At 56.3% G+C, this 19,857-nt stretch overlaps 1 protein-coding gene across 4 annotated transcripts; it reads left to right on the top strand.

Annotated features, from left to right (window-relative positions):
- The first annotated feature begins 356 nt into the window (after positions 1-356).
- BCL2L1 (BCL2 like 1) lies at positions 357-19,275 on the top strand. Of its 4 annotated transcripts, none has more exons than XM_030231429.2 (3): positions 357-992; positions 1,965-2,630; positions 17,547-19,275. In XM_030231429.2, the coding sequence occupies exons 2-3, from the start codon at positions 2,076-2,078 to the stop codon at positions 17,682-17,684; spliced, it is 693 nt and encodes a 230-aa protein (XP_030087289.1). In that variant the 5' UTR covers positions 357-992; positions 1,965-2,075; the 3' UTR covers positions 17,685-19,275. The 4 variants fall into 4 exon arrangements, with proteins under 4 accessions (XP_030087289.1, XP_030087290.1, XP_009091288.1 ...); XM_030231430.2 differs by lacking the exon at positions 357-992 and adding an exon at positions 1,124-1,144; XM_009093040.4 differs by lacking the exon at positions 357-992 and adding an exon at positions 1,489-1,728.
- Positions 19,276-19,857: the final 582 nt, after the last annotated feature.

A 19,857-nucleotide genomic window follows, 5' to 3' on the forward strand; every position in this document is an offset into this window, starting at 1 on the left:
GTATGTACTTGTATAACACCACGCTATCTGGATAAGAACCGAACCACAACTCCCATAACACACTGCCGAACACGGTAGACCAATCAGAAAAGATAATGCTTTGACTGTCGTTCTGGGCGGCCTACCAGTGGTTGGTGGGCGGGACCCCGGAGCCAGTGTCAGCCGGTACAGCTGCGGGCCGGGCAGGAGCCTACCGGAGCCAGGCTCTGGTTCTGCGGCTGTATCAGTGTCTGCTGTCCGGCTTCCACCCGCTGCTCCTCAGCAAATCAGCCTTTCTGACTGCTAGGCCCAAGGAAGGCTGCTCACACCGCCTGGTAAGACTGGCTAGGTTTCTCGATGCTGTGAGGAGAAAGTGCCCTTTGCGCAGTGGCGTCATCGACCCCAAGTGCTGTATAATCGTCCCCGCGCCTTTGCAGAGGGATGGGTAGCCAGCCATTCACGGCGGGGTAGGCCCCGGCTGCCACAGTCGCTCTCACTGCTCCGGCACTACCCACATAAACCTCCCCTCACAACCCCGTCATGGGCTCCCTGAGCAGTGTGGAGACACAAAACACCCGACATTAGTCCCGGACTGGTGTGAGGGGTTTGCGGCCGTGGCAGAGGCAGGGCCGTGCCCGCAGGGCGCGGTGAGACCGGAGGCCCGAGCTGACCCGCCATGGACGGCAGGAGGCGCCAGAACTCCGCCCTCCGCCCGGCATCTTCGCGCCTGCGCACCGGCCCAGCCAGCAGGGCGCGTGCGCACCGTGCCCCGCGCAGTCCAACCGACGCTCCTCGCCAAGCCTCGAGGCACCGTGCGCATGCGCACCGCCCCCTTGCTGCCCCCTCCCACCCTACCGCACCCCCCCGGCCGCTCGGCGGGCCATGTGGAAGGAATCCCGGGACTACTGAGCGGGCCGAGGCCCGGCGGGACTCCCGGTGACCTCCGGCGTCGCTGCCAGACGAGCCCGCGCGGCAGAGCCGGAAAGGACGCGGACCCCCAGTCGGGAGCTGAGGTGAGGGGCGGGGTAGGGTAAAACCTGAGTGACGCGCGGCTCAGCCAAAGGGAGAGGCCGCAGCCGGGCCCCGCCCTTCCCGGCCGCTGATTGGCTGGTGTGTCGGCCGTGCGGGCGCCGTGTAGGCCCTCGTGCGCGGCCCCGCCCCCCAGGTACGGCGACCGGTGGGGCCGTCCGGGGACCTGGGGGGGAGGGCGATCCGGTGACTGGGGGGGTAGTTCGGGGGTCTGGGGAAAGCGGTCCGGTGGTGGGGGGGGGGGGGCAGTCCGGTGGCCGGGAGGACCGGCTACCCCCTGCGGTGCTTCCGCCTGCCGCTGCCCGGCGTGTCACATTCCCGGCTCCAGCGGCAGCGCACCGCTAACCGTGACTGGAATCGCTGCTGTAAGGACGCAGGGCCGTGCGGCGGCTCCCGCGGTCACGAGCGGTATAAACGTTTTCAGCCGTTTATCCTCTCCGCCTGCGGGGAGCGAAGGGCTTCGGGGTGGCGGGGCTACGGTAACCGTCAAACCGGGCCGCCCTGTGGCTGCCGTGATCCTTAGGTAGCGCTGGCTGCCCGCTGCTGCCGCTGCAGCCGTTGGGTAGCGCCGGCGGAGGGGGCGGAGGCGCCGGGCCCTTTAACGGGCGGGGCCAGGCGGGGGCGGTGCTGTCGCGTTCCGGGCCGACCCGGAGCTCCAGCAGAACAAGAACCGCCTCCGCCCCGGCCCGCAGCCGGCCTGCCAGGCGCAACCCGCACCCGGTGAGATCTGGGGTCTGCTCGGAACGAGCCTGGGGATCCCCAGAGCTTGAGGCTGCTTTCCGGGGGAGGGGGTGTTGTGGTTGGTTCTCTGTGCGGCTTAAATCTGGTGGCCCTGAGCCTCGGCGTAGAGCTGCGGGGTGATCTCAGTATAACGATAAGCTATCGGTGGTAATGGCGCGGGTGCATCTAAGAGCTGTGGCATTAACCGTTTCGGTGCCTCTCTCCTCTGTGCTAAGGTCAGATGCTTCCATCGGTCGCGAGGAAGAGGAGCAGAGTCGGGACCTGCTAAGTGCTGATCTGCTTGTGCTCCAGACCATGGACTCATTGAGGGCGTCCCAGGTGTGAAAATGTACAGCAGTAACCGGGAGTTAGTGATTGACTTTGTTTCCTACAAGCTCTCACAGAAAGGATACAGCTGGAGTCAGCTGGAGGAGGAGGATGAGAACAGGACTGACTTTGCAGGGGAGGAGGACGAGATGGACGGGGTCCTCAACGGGAGCCCCTCCTGGCACGCGGCCACCAGCCACATAGTGAATGGAGCCACCGTGCACCAGAGCAGCCTCGAAGTCCATGAGATCCGTCGAGCAGCCGATGTGAGGCAGGCGCTGAGAGAGGCGGGGGATGAGTTTGAGCTGAGGTACCGGCGGGCGTTCAGCGACCTCACTTCCCAGCTCCACATCACTCCCAGCACAGCGTATCAGAGCTTTGAGCAGGTAGTGAACGAACTGTTCCGCGATGGAGTGAACTGGGGCCGCATCGTGGCTTTCTTCTCCTTCGGAGGAGCCTTGTGCGTGGAGAGCGTTGTTAAGGAGATGCGGGTATTGGTGAAACGCATCGTGTCTTGGATGACCACGTACTTGACCGACCACTTAGATCCCTGGATCCAGGAGAATGGCGGATGGGTAAGAACACTTCTGTGTGCTGGGGGTGGCTGCCCATGCCCTCCCTCGCTCCAGGCTGGCAGTGGGGCCGGTCAAACCGGAGCACAGCTCCTACAATGTTTGTGCTAGAGCTTGTCCTACCTCTTGCAGGGAGGATAAAGGGGTGTGTGGTCTTGCCTTCTGTGCTCTAAACGCTGTCACAAGAGGGTCAGCCCACCATGTTGGCACAGTTTGTGGTTGCATATGTCTTTCTCCATCCCTGCTTTTTCTTCTCCCTGGATGTTATGTAAAAGACCTGTTTTTCCAAGAGCCTTTGGAAATCTAATGTCATCCAAGCTTGTTCTTCAAGGAGAGCCCTGGCTCTGGGGCATATTCCCAGTGTCACTAATAGCAGGGAGTGGAGCTTCCTCCTCTCCAAGGCAGTGTTGTGGTGGGCTGGCTGGTGGTTTGCCGAGGTAACAGCTACTTCTTCATTCTGGAAACAGCTTTTGCCTTGCTCATGGTGAAGTGAATCCCACAGCAGATCTCGGTGGGTGGGTGGGCTTCTGGGACTGTCTGAGCTGATGTGGTTGGAGCTAGGGCCGAGGTGGAGGCAACCTCTGTGCTGGGGAGCTGCTAAGCCTGCAGCTGCTTTTCCCTTGGCAGGGAGCAGTGCTCCCAGCTGCCCCAGCAGCAAACCCTGGGAGCTCTCAGTGGTGAGGTATTAACATGAATAAGCATTTCTTCAGGAAGCATTCTTGAAATGCCGGGTCCGGCAGTGCGGTGCAGCCTGGGACTGCCGGCGGGAGGTATATGACCTACAGATGTCTGAGTTTTCATTTGGCTTCTGCATCTTAGTGATTCCCTGCTGCTGTAACCTTTACCGGTTCCCACTGGAAAGAGTTCATGCTGTCAGGAATTGGCATCTAAACAGTGGGGAATTGCCTCCTTGCTGGGAGCTGCAGCCTCTCAGCCCCCTTCAGCTTGTGGTCCATTGGCAGAGCTCAGCATTTTGGGAAGGGGACCAGGAGCCTTTGAGCCCAGCGTTGTGCTCTGCCCCCTCCTTGCAGAGAAGAGGTTCTCCCCAGCTCCCTGTGCCAGCAATGCTGGGGTCCCCAGGGGAGAAGGGGAGCTGGTGCACCCAAGGGGAGGGAGCTGGTTCAGGAAGGGTGAAAAAATTCCAGGAATGTGACCGCCCTGGGGCACTGCCTGGGTGGGGCTGCTCAGGCAAGGAGAGGAGCTTGGTTTCAGTTAATAGCCCGGGATCTGCTGGCTGTATGTGCCCCATTAGCTCTCTCATCCTGCAGATAACCCTGGCCAAATTCCTTCCCCTTCCCTCTGCTTTTGGCTTTTAGAGCCACAGATTAGTTTTGGAATTAAGTGATCAAACTGAGGTTTCCAAGCTAGTGTGGCTGTTGCTGTTAGTGACGGATTGGGCTGTATCCTGGAGACCTAGGCGATAATGCAATCTGATTTTTTGTAAATGAACTCTCTGGGGGATTTAGATTAAATCACTGGTGGAAAATCACTGGTCCCTGCTTGTGGGGAATCAAACACCTCCTCCCTCTGTTCCCCACCCCCAACCATCACGATTCAGACTCTTCAATTTTTTTGTGTCCGTCTCTAAATTAATTGTTTGGAACAAATATTTGCTCAACAGATTGCGGAAGGGTCAGGACTCCTCTCTATCTGACCCACCCACCAGCTCTCTCTTTGAAAAATGCCGTTTCCCACTCAGGGGACCGCCTTGCTCTCTTGTTCTAACCTTGAACCGGGTTTTTAACTTCCCTGCCCAGGCTGTGCCGCTGCCTGGGCTATGCTGGGAGCTGAATGGAAGCCAGGCAGGGTGGTGAAGGCTGGAGTGTGGGGAGTCCACACCACCAGCCACCAAAAATACACTGCTGGGCAGTGTTGCTGCTGGAGCCCGTTGCAAACCCTGAGTGCTCATTTGACATCTTGGCTGTAGCTTTCTTCGACTCTCAGCTTTCATCATGTTCCTTCCTGTAGGAAGCCATGCCACTCCACACCAAGGGACAGAGGCCATAAGAGCTCCTGAATGCCTCACGTGTGGGGTATGTGTGGAGATGCTTTGCTTTCCTTCGCTCTTGCGATTCCAGCTGCAGGGAGAAAGCCATTTGCCTTCTGCCAGCTCTCCCTGCAAGAGGGGTGCCACCCTGCCCTGGCTGTGATGGAGCCATCCCTCTCCTGCCGCCCTGTTTGCACAGGGAGTCTGTTTGGTGCATTGGAGCTGTTAGAGCCTGTCCCATTCAAACAAAGCACTCCCGAGAGGTGCAGCAGGCAGGTCCTGGTGAGAGAGATGCAAGTTCTGGCAGGCCTGCTTGGCAGGGCCCAGGTGGTTTGTGTTTTGGAGCACTGCAGCACTTCTCTTCCTGGAAAGCCCCTCTAAAAGAGGGAAGGAGCATGGCTCCATAGCAAGTGCTGCGCAGCCCAGTTGTGTAGGAAGCTCTGTTTCATTCCCCACCAGCGGAACAAAGGCAGCATAGGAGGGCCACGGGGTGCAGGTGCCTTTGGAGGCTGCTGTGTGCTGGGCTGTAGCAGTTCTCTTGAGAAATCAAGTTTTGAGGCAAGGGGAAATAGTAAATCTTGCTCCATAATGTTAACATAGAAGTGTTTTGTCACATTTACTGGCTCTGCCTTGGTTTGCCCTCTGCTCTGCAATCTGGCACTGGGAAAACAAACAAACAAGAGCAACCCAAGGGGAACATTTAATAACCAGCCAGAAGAGAGCTGCTGCAAGCCATCCAATCCAAAAAGGAGGCTTTCCTGGGCCAGTTGTTTTGATCAGGACGAGGTCCCACTAGCTGTGAAGTTGAAACGGTGGTGCCAGCAGGGATTGGGAATTGTGGAGAGAGAAATCTGGTGAGTGGAAAGGAAGGAGAGGGAAGCGCAGGGTGAACGGGAGAGAGCCTGGCAGGCAGAGATGTACTGACCGTGCCTAATCTGTTTGAGAAAGGAAAGTGAGCAGTAGTTCCTTCCTGGCTGTGACCCTCTAGTGTATGACAGCTTTTCCTTCAAGGCTAGATCCACATTCACAGTGAGATTTAAAGAGGGTTTCCTGAACGAGCTTGGAGTTAGATCTGTGCTTATAGAGTCAAGAGGTTTGTGGGGCATATGATGGGGACCTACATGAAGGGGCTGCATCAGGCTTGAACTGAAAGCAGGTAGCATCTTTAGCACCAGTCCATGATATATTAATCCCAATAAACTGTACTAGGCTGATGGAGAATGAACTGCTTCCTGCAATGGCTCAATGCTTCCTGGGTTCTCAGTTGACCCTGGCCACACAGGACTTGGTGTGCTGGGACATGTGTTGTGTCACCCTGAAGAGAAATAAAAGCTTGTGATTCTCTTTGGGGAAAACCCTTTGAACATGTCAATATAGCAAGCTCATTTTTATCTTTTAAGGTTTTTTTCTGAATGATAGGAAATGACTCAGCCTGGGTCATATGACAGCACACAGCTGGGATTTCGTCCTGTGCTCTGGCTCTAGGCTCCTCAGTGGTTTCAGGTTGAGAGTTAGACTTTGAATCTCAGCTCTTTGAAAATGCTTTTTGGCCTTGTGTCCCAGGTATGCTACACAAGCTGCCCCTGCCACTACCACATTTCCTGGGAGTGTGGTTTGCCAGAGTTCTGCCCTTCTGAGTGTTACAGGTTGGGTTTTGGGGATGCCCTGGCACTTCTAATCCTGTTTGAGATCACAGCCATTTGTTCCATGTGGTGGTCAATGTGAAGCAGAACTGACTCACTGGAAATGATTGAGCATAGCCAAGGCCATGCTTTGCTGTCTTGAAGATGAATCCTTTGGCTTCATCTCAGGCTGAGAGAATTGGGGTTGTTCAGCCTGGAGAAGAGAGGGCTCCCTGACAGTGCCTAAAGAGGCTCCAGCAGAGGTGGAGGGGGACTTTGGACAAGGGCATGGATTAACAGGACAAGGGGGAATTCCTCCCCACTGACAGAGGGCAGAGTTAGATTGGATATTGGGATGGTTCTCTGCCATATGTTGTTTATGAGACGCTGGCACGGGTTGCCCAAAGAAGCTGTGGCTGCCCCATCCCTGGAAGTGTTCACAGTCAGGTTGGATGGGGCTTTGAGCAACCTGGTCTGTGGTGATCATCTGTACTGTTGCTTTGCACTTTGTCCTTGGTGATTATTTTACAGCCTTGATCCCTTGCAGCTGAGATGACTGTCCCATTGTCATCACCGGCATGGGATGAAAACGATGGTCCTCCTGCCAGTGGGGTGCCCCATGTCCCTTCACAGTCCTGGGTATTCTTCCCTGGCTGTGGGAGGTGCCAGCAGTGTCCTGACTTAGGCTGTCCTGCCTGGAGCAACCAGCCCAGGTAGCTGTATCCTCACTGACAGCTGGAGATCTGGGCTCAGCGTGCAGATCCCTGGCAGCTCCTCACCCAGCCTTCGACCTGGGAGGCTTTTCTGCAGTGCTCTCCAGGAAATGCCATTGGAATGACTTCCACTGCAGCTTCCTGCCCGGCCCACAGCAGCATTCCTGCCGCTAGACCAAGAGCAATGCAGAGGCTGATTTCAGAGCTTTGCTCTTTAGCCCCTTTACTCGTTCTCCTTCTTTGGGGCCCTGCCTGTTTTCCTTGCTGCCTCTCGGTGTGTGGTGCAGTTTGATTAGGTTCCTTAGATCTGTGATTACAGCAGGCGCCTGAAAGCCAAACTCCTGCCCGTGGCTGGCTGTGGCTCAGAGCAGCCCACTTAACCCCGGGGTCTTTGAGCGAAAGGGATAGCATTTCCTTCACTCCCAGGGGAGCCACTGGCAACACTGATTCGTAAAGCACTCCGAGGCTCTTTAATCCGAAGAGCTGAGTGTCATTTAAAAAAAGACCTGTGAAATAATTAACAAACTGTTTCTTGCTGCTCTGTGTTCACAGCTGCTCTCAGTAATGTCATTCCGCCTGCTCATCCTGCTCCTCTCTGACGCTGGAGCCGTGTCCCTGGAGCGCTGCCCGGGGTCTCTCTCTGCTTCAGCAGCAGTGGGGTGTCCCAGCACAGCAGAAAGGGTGGGTGGGAGCTCTCTTTTCCCCAGTGGAAGCTGCAGCTTTCTGTGTGTGTGTGTCTGGGCTGCTGTGCCTAATTTCCGTGGAGCTCTGGTATGGTTTGTGTACATGGTTTCCCCCGGGAGCAGCAACGCGCCTGTGGCACTCACTGGGTGCAGCTGAATGGTGGTGTAATGCTCTGAGACCTTTGCTAAAGCTGAGATGGTTTGGTTCCCTTTGGTTTTTACCAAGCAGCTGATGGCTGTAAGCACAGTCCCATCCTGACAAGGAGTATTTCTCCAGCAGCTCTTTCCCCACTAGCTGTAAAGCCAGAGTATTCCCAGGAGGAGCTGGGGGAAGGGAAGGATATCAGTTGTAGAAGTGTTGCAGACCTGCTGAACCGAGAGGCGAGGGATTAATGGTGGCTTCTGCTGTGGGAGCAGAAGGGGGCTGGGGGCAGCTGCTCTGTCCCCTCTGGGGACCCCAGAGCAGCAGGGATGTTGACCTACCTGCTGATTCAGAGCGAAGGTATTCACTGAGGGTAGCAGGAGAGCAGCCACTCTCCTCCACCCTCTGCTCTCCTGCTCCACCCTCCCACAAGGGAGGGATGTTGCCCTTAAACACTATTGTTCTGAGCCACTAAAGATTAACGCATAGAGTGGAGACATGAAAGGGAAGCAGAGTCCCTCAGTGCCAGGGCATTCCTTGCTTTATTGCCCTGACCTTGGACAGGGAAATTTCCTCCTCCCTGCTCCTCACCTGGAAGGATGTGCGGGAGGGGTTCTTGGTGCAAGATCTCTCTGAAGTCCTGCTCCTAATAATTCTTGAGATGCCAAGAGCTCAAGTTAGGGAATATGCATTCCAGAGGCGTGGGAGAGCTTCTCCCATGGAGAAGGGGGGCAGCAGGGCAGGCTCAGGGCACAGGCTGGCACCCATCGTGGTCAGGTGGGGGAGAAGGGTTACTCTACCACAGCAGAACAGCCCAGCGGAACGAGGGTGCCGAGGGCTGCTGGGAGGCAGAGCCGTTAGCAGATGGCTCCAGCTGGGCTCACCGGAGAGCAGGTGTGGGTTTCGGGAGCAGCCTTTTAAGAGAGATGTCAGTTTTGAACCCAGGAGGCTCAAGGGGCTGAGCCGTGGCTGCCACAACTCACATGCTGGGGAGCTGTGACCTAGTTGTGCTGTAGAAATGCTCGGTTTATTTTTTATTTTTAGGTATTTTGCTTATTTTATCCTCATGTTTAATTTAGTTAGCAAAAAAAAAGAATCGGAGGGCTGAGCAGTGCTGGGAAGGACTGCCTGCAGGCGGGAACGCCCGCTGCAGCTCCGTGCAGCCAGCATCTCTCCAGCCGCCCGCCCGTGTCTTCTTTCGGACACGTGCTCACGTGTACCAGCCCAGTGCTGTCTCTCAGGATCTCTTTAATGGGAAACCCAGTGCACTCAGCGCTGCTGCCTGCCTCCGGGGTACTGAGGGAGGGAGGGAGGGAGGAGCGGGATTCAGAGCGTTAACTAGAGAGGCTCCCATGGCCACAGGGACGGTCTGCCTTCCCTCTGCTGTTAGGAGCAGGAAGCCGGGGGAGTTTGGTGTTTCAGGGGGCTTTGGGCTGGTTACTTTTTCGACTGCTTCTTGCCTCTGCACTGGCACAGCAGGCCCAGGGAAGGGTAATGGGCTGTATCTGCAAAGAGGGAAGTTTCAGGGGGTTGTGCGATTCCCTTGGGGAGAGCTGTTTGAATTTATTGCATTATCCTCCTTCCTGCTCAAGCTTGTGTTTCAGCTGTGTCTGCAGACGTAGCTGCTGATTTAAGTAGATCCAATTAGTAGCTAGCTCCTGGCATCAGTATCCTGCTTGGGGAGATGAGCCCTGGAGATGAGGTGCCTCCAGTGGGAGCAGGGCTAGGCTCAGCCTTTCAGCTCCCATTCCTGATCTAGGACGGACCCAGAGTTCCCCGGCTCACAGCCCTGCACCTGAGCTCAGAGGGAAACTGAGGCAGGTGTCCTGCTCTGTGCTCTGCCTAGCCAAGAACAAAGAGCAGGCAGGTTCTACCTGCCTGTACCACTGCCAGACAGGTGCTCTTAAGAGTGAAACCAAATACTCCAAAACGTGACAAGCTGGCAGCAGGCAGGGCTTGGAGCTGGAGCTGCTCACGCCAGGACTGTGCAAGGGGCCTATGGGCAGAGCCAAGCAGTGACCTGGCTCCTGGGGTGGGATTCTAAAGGGAGCTACTGGACCTGGCTGCCTCTTAAAGGAGCATGGGAGGGTTTTCTTCTCTGCTGGAGGATGGAGGGCTCTCTGTGAAGTTCAGAGAAGAGGTCTAGGCTGGCATGGAGCTGATTTAGTTTGAATGCAGCTAGTGCTATGATCAGGTGGAGCAGGACAGCTGTCTTCATTACTTCTCTTTAAAAGTACCAGTCCCATTTGCCCATCTCTCTGGTTTGTGCCACCATGGAAGCTGTGGAAGACTGGGGACACTGCCGGTGTTGTGCAGGGAGCACATCTGGTGGCAGTACGTGGCATTACTCTCTGTCTGTGACTTGTGGTGAGCTGGCTCAGGATTTGGGCTGGGATGTGGGTGTTGGGTGTGTGTGTGGCCCTGGGTAGTGCCTGGGTGACATATTACTTATATATGGAGAAAATGAGGTGTTGCTACCTGTAAATCAGCCATCATGGAGTGTTGCAAGTGCCTTCATTCTATACTTGTATGGCTCACCAGTGTATTAAACTTGCTGTAGAGCTAATGTCTTTTAATAGAGCAACTGACCTCATTTGGAAGCTTCCAGTGCACCAGCCAGTGATTATTTCATGCAACAACATGCATGGAGGAGCCCAGGGCAGAGCACAAAGTCTCCTTCTCATGCTGCACTGCTCTCTCTCGCGTTTGCTGCATCAGCTGCCTACTGTGCTTCCTGCCCTCAAGTCAGCAAGGATTTTGCTAAAAGGGACTTTGTGGCTTGAATAAATTGAGATTTCATGGAACTAACAGGAAGTGAAAACAGAATGAGCACATCTTCCTCCTCTTCCTGCACCTCCACCCTTTCCCCTTTTTCATTCAAGTGGCATGTAAGAATTACAGCAGCCTCGTGAGGTGCCGGGACTGAAGTGGGAAGTGGTAAAGCTTGGCTGTCGCTCCTCCAGGATGGTGGTGGACAAGTGGCTGAGGCAGGAGATCCAGGCAGTTCTTCCCCAGGATCTGTTCTCCTTTGGGGACCATCCCTGCACCCAGCCTGGCTCCCTTGAGCCCTGGTAATGCCAACATTCCCTCTGGGGTGGGTTTGGTGAGGCTCATGGTGCGGGTGAGGACCAGAAAGAGCTGTCAGCATCGCCCACTCATCCCCTGGCAGGAGGGAACGTGGCTTGGCAGCCGGGCACACGTGAGCATGGCACGTCTCCCCGGCACAGGTTTCCCCACGGTTACACAAGGGCACGATTGCACAGGAGCTCTGACGTCCAGGAAGAGCAATGACAAGGTGAAAATTGAGCTCTGTTCCCTGGGTGCCAGTGGCCCTGCTGAGGTGCTGTCCTGCACAACGAGCTGGCCACGGCCCTCTGCTCCCCGGCCCCGCGGGTGGCAGATAACCGGGACATGAAAGCAGGAGCCTTCCCTGCCCCCCAGGCGCGCCCCTCGCACAAAGGCTGCTCTGCTGCGGGGCTCAGACACCATCTGTCCGGTGGGGAGAAGCATCAGAGAGACCGTCTTTCCTCGGACTATTCCACTTAATGCCCTTTGGAAAACAATCCCATTCCCAGCAGGTGCTAATCTCTTGAGTGGATCCGGCTCAGCCAATGTGTTCTTCGCTGTGCCTTTGTATCAGAGCCGTGTCTCCTGCCATCCTCGCCTGCCCTCCTGAGCAGAGCAGCCTGGTGCTGGCCAGGACTGTGGCACCTTCGGGAGCCCTCAGCCTGGTTAGCTCTGGGAGGAACACTGATGAAAGATGGATGCAAATGGATTAGTCATTCACATCGTCTCCGGCTTTAATACACATGAATGTTTCAGCAGATTTCTGGAACGGAGAGCGCAATTCCCTGCTCTCCATCTCGTGCTGTGCACAGCAGTCTCCCGGGGCAGGAACGGGGGTTACAGCTGTCACCGTAGCCTCTTTCATGTATTTGGAAAACGCTGAAATTGTGCTGAATGGTGTGGGGTTATTGCAGGTTCCCTGGAGCCGGTGATGAAACCAGTTTGACAGAAGGCTGCCGCGGCAAGGATTAGGACTGGAATGTGCTAGTGAGGGTTTGTTTCTGGTTAGAAAAGAGCTGGCTCTGGCCTGGGCTAGGCTGGAGCCCTGCAGGTCTGTTGGGCTTTGGCTCAAGGGACAGCTTCCCTGCAGGACCCCCAAGCTACAGTCCCACAGCAAAGCCTGGGTGGGAAGAGAAAGAAGAAGGGGTGTTCTTATTTAACTGACTTTTTTGAATTTATGGTTGCCTCCTTCCCAGTCGCAGTTTTCAATGAATGTCCTGGGATTTGGGGAGGGCCAGCACCCCAGGGTCCACAACGCACCAGCTCCAAGGGCAGGAAAGGCAGGAGGGGCAGTGGGTGGGTGGCATTCCCTGCCATTGTCATGGAGATCAGCAGCTGCTTCCCTGGAGGTCACCATTTGCATAACAGTTAGAGCTGAGTCTCTGGAGTATTTGCACCTGCAGCTGCTGTCCCCAGAGCCCCTTCCTCTCTGTGTCCCAGAGCCCCTTCCCCACCCTGTTCTGAGCCTGCCTGGGGTTGCTGGTGGGGACCAGTGGGGTGAAGCTACAGATCTTCTGTACCCGTGGAAGGGGGATTGGAATTAGATGATCTTTAAGGTCCCCTCTAACCATTCTAGGATCTGTGTTTCTATGGGGAAGGTCAGACCTGCCTTGGATGGCAGGCTCCCTTGCCATGCTCCGAGTCAGATGCTCACCTTGACCTCCACTGCCCAGCACTGCAGGCAGTCCTGTGACCTCTGCAGTCACCCTCTGTCCCTGCTGCCCTCCTTTCAGGGCTGGGAGTGGCAGGGGCCACGTGTGGATACAGCATTAGGGGGAGCAGGGCAGAGGGAGAACTCCTAGGATATCTCTTCCATTCATATCACAAAGGGACCCACAGAGCCGTGTTTACAGGATCCCAGTGGCAGCCTTTGGGAATACTTATGTTTTCTTTTATTCTTAAAGCTCTCAGCTGCCTTTTCTCCCCTGTGCTTCACCTCCAGGTTCACATATGCCAGCCCCATGTGGTGAGCTGGCAGCCCAAAGGGGCTCGGGGAGCAGGTTGCTGTCGATGCAGGGCTTTGTTGTGGTCTATGCTGAGCTGCTGCCTTTCTTTTCCCTCCTTGTCTTGCTGCTCAGCACAAAACTGTTCCCAGCATCTCATTAACAAATGTCTGGTCATCCAGATGACTCTGCTCCGGGCCGGCGGTTGCTGTTAGACCTCTGAGCAGGAACACAGCTGTACTTACGGTGAAGGTAAAACAGAAACAGCCTTGTTTTCAAGGGAAACATTGCCTCGTGATGAGAATGCCTGGGTTGGGAGTCAGATGCTGTGGCTCATGCTGCTGGCTCGCACACAGCTCTGGGAAAGGCACTTAACCTCCCCATAGCTCTGTTGATCCATCTGGGAACAATGCTGACTTATCCCACGGGAGGTTCTGGGGAACCAGATCATTTTTGCTAAAACACATCAGGGTCCTTGGGTTTGAAAGGCTGTTTTGGATGCTGGGGGTATCTGTCTCACTGGGCTGGCTGGGTATTGGAGCTGTGGGGAAGCTCCAAAGCTCCTGCTGGAGTCCAAGTCTCCATGTCAAAGTCTGACCAAGTTCACCTGGATATTCCCATTAGAGCCTGGATCTTCTCTGCTGGTTTTCAGAGCTTTGTCCTGGTATCTCAGTGACCTCCATACCCCTCACCCCCTTGTGCAGGGCAAGCTTCAAGCCTGAAACTGCCAGAGCCCTCCCCTCTCTGCTCTCCTGCTTCACCAGAGGCCAGATGGGAGTTTATTGCCCACATCTGCTTCCTTCACCTGCCCTCATGGCTCAGTGTCACCGAATCCTCTTTCCCCAAGTGCTGGGGCTTATCTTGAAAGAGGAACCTGCTCTGCTCTGCTCGCCCTGAATGGGATCCAGCAACTGTTCTCCTTCCTGCACAGGCAGTGCTGGTGAATGAAACCAACCAAACAAATGAGAGCCTCAAATTTTTGGTGTTCCCCTTGCCAGGCTAGGATGTGAGTAGTGTCTCAGTCAGAGACACTTCTTTAGTCTGCTCTCTCACTTGAGACAGAGCACTTCAGGTCAGACCTGCTCCTCTTGCCTTTTTGCCACAGGGTTGTGTGTGGGCACTGGGCAGTGTTTAAATGGTTGCTGCATCCCCACATTGCTAGGCTGCAGACTGGGGCTCTGTGAGTGTCCAGAGAACTTTTGGCACTGCAGAACCTCCCTGCCCCAGCTCTAGGGGGTGGTGGAGCCTGACTCTCCAGGTTCTCTGCCTCCTGCCAGCAGCATGTGCAGCAGGAGAGAAGCACGCCCTGCCCCAGCTCCTCCAGCAAGTGATGTTTTAGGCTTCAACAAGAAAATGTGGGTTCCTTCCCCAGCTCTGGAGAGGAGAGACAAAGGCAGGGGATTGCCTCTTGCATAGGAATAAGATCTCTGCTTACTCATTGCCTGCTTTGGAGCATCCTCCTCTCGGACATGTCAGTCACCCGGGGTGGGGAAGGGGATGTGACGGCCGTTCTGATGGAACAGCCTGTCCTCTCGGGTGGAACAGGCCCACAGATTGAGACACTGACGTGCTGTTGCTACCACAGTCCTTGTGATCAACTCAGGAATTCCAAATATTTCCTCTCAGATAAAGGTGACTGGGGGAGGCCAGAAATATCTGGACGTGTCTGGGCAAGCCTGAGATCCAAACACCAAGCCAGAGAGGTCGGGATCAGTCCTGGGACAGTCCTGGGAGTGCTGGGCTTCAGGTGCTGAGCGGCCGAGGCCTGGGATGGTGTGGGAACAGAGCAAGCTGCCTTTCCCTAACCTTCAACCCGCCCCCAGCATGGGCAGGGAGGACATTCCCTGCCTGTTTTCCCACTCCCTCTGGTCTGGGATCTGGTTCCCAGGGGACATATCTGGGATCAAAGTTGTGCAGAGGCTGAGCTATCACAACTCCTAGGGTGGTTTCCCTGGGGCAGGGCAAGGCACTCTCTTCAGGTCCCCTATGGCCCCCAGCTGTGGCTCCAGCAGCTGCTGCTCCCTTCCCAGGGGAAGGAGAGGAGCTCACATTCCTCCCTGCCTGTGCTGGGCTCTGGCTGTGCTCCTCTCCGCCTGTAGCACCCGATAGCTCTGCGCTCACTGCGTGCCATTTATCTCTCCTTCAGCAAACACTTCCTTTTCTTGGAAGCAAGGGCTTCTTGGAACTGCCTTTCCCCAAAGGCACCACATGCCATGGAAAAAGCAGCATAGAGAACCGGCTGCCAGCCCTCCTTGGCTCCCTGCCCTTCCAGGGGGGCCTCTCCTGGTGCCTGCCCCGTGGAGAGGCTGGGTGGATGTGTGGCACTGTAGCCTTCCTGGGCACACTGGGAACATCCCTGCTGTGGGTCAGGAGGAGCCTGTGGAGATGTGTGGGACTTTCAGTGGGGCAGGTCCTACTGAATCCCTGAGGAAAGCAGATCTTCTGGGGAATACATCACAAGGATGCAGCTGCCTTCCTCCAGCTGAGCACTGTGCAGCCTCAGGTGCTGTGAGCAAGTGGCTGGGATGTGTGTCCAAGGGAAGGACCATCCCTGGAGTGAAGGCCCTGGCACTGAGAGATCAAAACATATGCTGAGTTGGAAGGGACTCACAAGAATCATCAAGTCCAACTCCTGGCCCTGCACAGGACAGCCCAGCAATCCCACTATGTGCCTGAGACTGTGGTCCAAACACTCCCTGAACTCTGGTTCAGGCCATCACCACTGCCCTGGGGAGCCAGTTCTAATGCCCAACCAGCCTCCTGGTGAAGAACCTTTTTCTAACATCCACCCTAAATCTTCCCAGACACAAATGTTGTAGGGGTGGTGTTTTTTGGACAGGTGCTTTCTACCTCAGTTTCCTGTGCCCTCCATCCCTGCCAGCCTGCTCTCAGTTTGCTGCAACTGCCATGCCCAGTCACAGCTCCATACTCATCGCCACCTATCAGCAGACGGATTTCCTATGCCAGAATTTAAAATATCTCCTTTTTGGGTCTGGGCTCTGCTCCTGTCCCTCTCCTGCTGCACATCGCTCACTGTTCTCTGGATGAGTGGACTGGCAGCAGGCAGCAGCCCTCACCTTTCTCCCTGGACAGCATCTGCCTGTGAGCTCCATCCTGCCCATTCCTGCAGGGCCAGGACACAGTACAACACCTCCACAGATCCCATGCCAGCTGGCAGGCATGGTGGGAAGTGAGCTGCATTCTGCCACTCTGTGTGGGTGGTGGGAGTCATGGGGATGATTGTCATACCCCTGAGGAGGACTCTAATGAGGTGGCAGTAGTGACATGCTCCAGAGTGAGTTAGCAAAGTCCCATGTCCCAACACTTGCATTTGAGTTTGTGAGTACCTCCTCATGGTCATGGGGTGTGGAAGGCAGCTGGGGGAGGTGTCTGGTGGGAGATGGAGGAGAGCTTTGGTGTCAGAGGCAGGTGCTGAGGTGCTCAGCTTATCAAGGACCTGGCCCCCTGTGGTGGGGAGCCCTGTGGCCATGAAGAGGGACACAGCCCAGCTCCCTGGGAGTAGGCATGAAGGTCTGCTGCATACCCTGCTTTGAAAAACTGTCTGAGCTTGGTCATAAGTATGTGGCAGGGTGAGGAGAAACCCCGCAAGCTGTGACTTTCCTGGGGTTGTTTGGTGCTTGCTGGGAGACTTGGCACCATGTTCCGTGGAAGAGAGGCACCTGGATGCCAGCCATGACCTGGGCACTAAACCCCCGCAGTCCTGTGACCACAGGCTGTGGGCAGGTGTGGGAGGCAGAGTTCTGGCAGAGCAGGCAGGCGGGAATGCTCCCCCTGCCTGCGCAGAGGCCATGGTGAGGCGTGACAGCGTCAGCTGGGCTTATCTCTGCTTTCCCAGAGCAGCCGGGTTACTGGAACTGCATTCACTTACCAGGAAACTGGGGATCTTGCTGGAAGATGGGCTCAAGGTGCGACAGCATTGAGCCCCTGCTGACGCTGAGCTGCTGGCAATCCCTGAGCCTGGAGCTTGCAGCTTCCTCTCCATCCAGCTCTGAGCCTCCTGCTCAGCCCTGATAAACCTGAGAGATCCTGGGCCACGTGTTTCCCTGCTGCCTGCCCAGGGACCCCTCCTGCCATGCCATGTGCGGCTCAGGGACCCCAACAGCTCTCCTTACCATGGGCTGAGGTCTTCCCAGCTCCTGCTGCTGCTGGAGGCAGCCGGCTCGGACAAGCTGGGCCGGAGTGACTGCATTCCTGGCCAAGCCTCGTGCTTGGCCTGCTCTCCTGAAGTCGTGGGAAGGCAGTAGCTTGGCGACCCAATGTCTGCCTTCGCCGCAGGGATTCGTGAAATCCAGCTCGTGTTGTGGAGTAACCTGCAAGGGCCAGGATGTGGGAGTGGGAGGTGGGAGGCTCCATTGCGGACACAAAATCACTGGGGGGATACACAGTGTGGGCTCCCGCAGCCGTGGGCACCAGCCCTGCTGCTGCTTCCACAGGCCTCGGCCAGGGAATGGAGCCTAGCGGGTTCCCACTGCAATGATTTCTATCACACTTGGATGCTAATTTTAGAGAGCCAAGAGCACGTGATGCATCCCCTGCCCTGCCTGCATGGTGTTCTCCTTACAAATCCTTTCTGGCATCCTCTTCTCTCATGACTGTACTTCTCCCCTTGCCCTGTGTGCATGATTCAGAGCGAGGAAGCACAAGGCATCTGTCATCTGCCCGGTCCCCACCACCGCTTTCCTGTCAGCCCTTCCCTTTGCTCCACTCACACCCCCGTGCTCACCACTCTCCTCTTTCCACAGGAGCGCTTTGTGGACCTCTATGGGAACGATGCTGCTGCCGAGGTGAGAAAAGGCCAGGAGACCTTCAACAAATGGCTCCTGACCGGGGCGACGGTGGCCGGAGTGCTTCTGCTGGGATCCCTGCTGAGCCGCAAGTGAGCCGCCGCCAAGCCCCCGTAGCCGGGACGGCTGCGCCTCCACCGCCACATCCACTACACTCCGCTCCCGAGCACCGTCACCGGCACAGGGGCAGCCCCTCCATCCCGGCTGAGCACCCTGCTCCATGGAGTTTTCTCCCTCGTGCCGCCAGCTCCTTTTATTGTAGCCCGTCTTATTTACTGTTCCGTTGTGTTTTAAAGGCGCTGAGGCCAATGCAGCACTTCAGCCACCAGCTCCCAGTGCTGGGGAGATCCAGGCAGCTGGGGGGGGGCACAGGCTAGAAGGTGTCCCAGCCCTGCAGGGTTCTCCAAATAATTTGGAAGAGAATAAACAGACTTATTTTTGCATGTGTGAGTGCGTGCGTGTGTGTAGATGTGTCACTAATATAAAGTTCCCCAGCCAGAGCAAGGGTCAAGCTCCGTGCCTCCATCTCTGGCACGCACAGGCACCAGGGAGAGGCAGGAGCTTCCCTGTAGCATCCCTATCCTGTCCTTGCTTCTCCAGTCAGAGCTCATCCCTGTGGCCAGGGGAGCAGGAGGAGGATGCAGAGGCCAGAGGTGAGGGGCTCTGCCCTTGGTCAGAATTCTTTTCTCCCCATATACTCAGTTTCTGGGAGCTGCAGCCTATCCCAGGTGAGGATGGTGTGCCAGGCCCAGGGCTGTGCATGGTATGAAGGGTTCTTTGTCCTCTTCCTCCTCCTCACTCTAAATGTAGATGGCTGTGGGACAGTGCTCATCCCTTCCCAGCCTGTTCCTCTGGGCTGGCAAAGGAAGGAGGCAGGAGAGGGGGAGCGTGCTTGTCCCTGGCACAAAGGGCTTTGCAGAGAACTGGGGCTGTGGTGTCCAGGAATCCAGAGCTGGGTATTGAAAGGGTCACGGGAAGCACCTTCACAGGGGTGGCAAAGCCCAGGGAGCAGCTGATTCACAAGACGAGCAGGGAAGCAGGCCCAGGGGAGATGGAAGTGAGGGCTGGCACTGGCTGAGAGCCATCTCCACCTCTGGGGAGCCTCTTTGGGGACAAAAGGAGCTGTTGGCCTCTCCACTGCTGTTCCCCATGTTCCCAGTCCCATAGTGCAGGCAGTGCCCATGCGTGGCTGTGATGGCTGCATGCAGTGACTGAGGTGTCTGGCTTCCCTCCCCCTCATTCCTGCACTGCTCCTGCTGCTGCTGGAGCAGGGAACCTCCGGCCTTTGAGCTGAAATTAGCTTCCAGAATAAACGCCCTCATCCTTCGGAGCCCACCGCGGGCAGACACAGCTGTCCACAGCTTGTCCATGTACATACTGCCCGCACTCTGCTGTACATATACGAGTAGTTTTTAATTCATTTGTGAATACTATTAATGCTATTTTTGTTATCTTGTCTGTCCGTATTTATGTGTGGGACCGTGCTCCCTGCAGAGGCCAAGCTGGGATGGAGGTGAGGGGAGAACCGGAGGTTCCAGAGGGGCTCACTTGGCCACTGAGCACGGACTCGCGCTCCTCATGTTGGAGCCACTCAGATCCCGCATGGGGAGCACGAGGATTAGCATTAGCCCATTGAACGCTTCGGTTTGCAGGTGGAGGTGAATCCACAAATAAAGTTGTCATTCGAGCTGCTGCTGGTGCTGTGGTCTTTGCAATTGTTGGGAATTTGAGAGACTTTGGGCCCAAAGGAGTTGGCTTCAGTGGGATGGATGGATGGATGGATGGATGGATGGATGGATGGATGGATGGATGGATGGATGGATGGATGGATGGATGGATGGATGGATGGATGGATGGGAATGAGGTCCTTTCCCTGCCCAGGGAAGGGTTGGGGTGCTCCAAGGGCAGTTTGCTGTGGTCCAGAGGGATGGTGGTGGGGTGAGGTGACACTAAGGGGTGATGGGGACAGGAGAGCCCAGGGCAGGCTCTTGGCCAGGCTGGGAGTGCTGGTTTTGGGGACATGGGCTCAGCACCCATTGTCACGTTGGGAGGAGGAGGGCAGGGGACTCTATCACACTGGGACCCACAGCCCGCCTGTATTCCCGGGGCTACCCTTCAAAGGAGCACCTTCCCTTTGTGCAGGGTTTATATTCCAGCACGGTTTGGACCACACAAACACTCGGCCTTTTTTGGGATGTCACGAGCATGGGGAACGCAGAGCTACCCGACATCCCTCTCAGGGCAGGACGCGCCCAGCTCAGCCATCCCA

The sequence above is a fragment of the Serinus canaria genome, chromosome 20, assembly GCF_022539315.1.
Source record: "Serinus canaria isolate serCan28SL12 chromosome 20, serCan2020, whole genome shotgun sequence".
NCBI lineage: Eukaryota > Metazoa > Chordata > Aves > Passeriformes > Fringillidae > Serinus > Serinus canaria.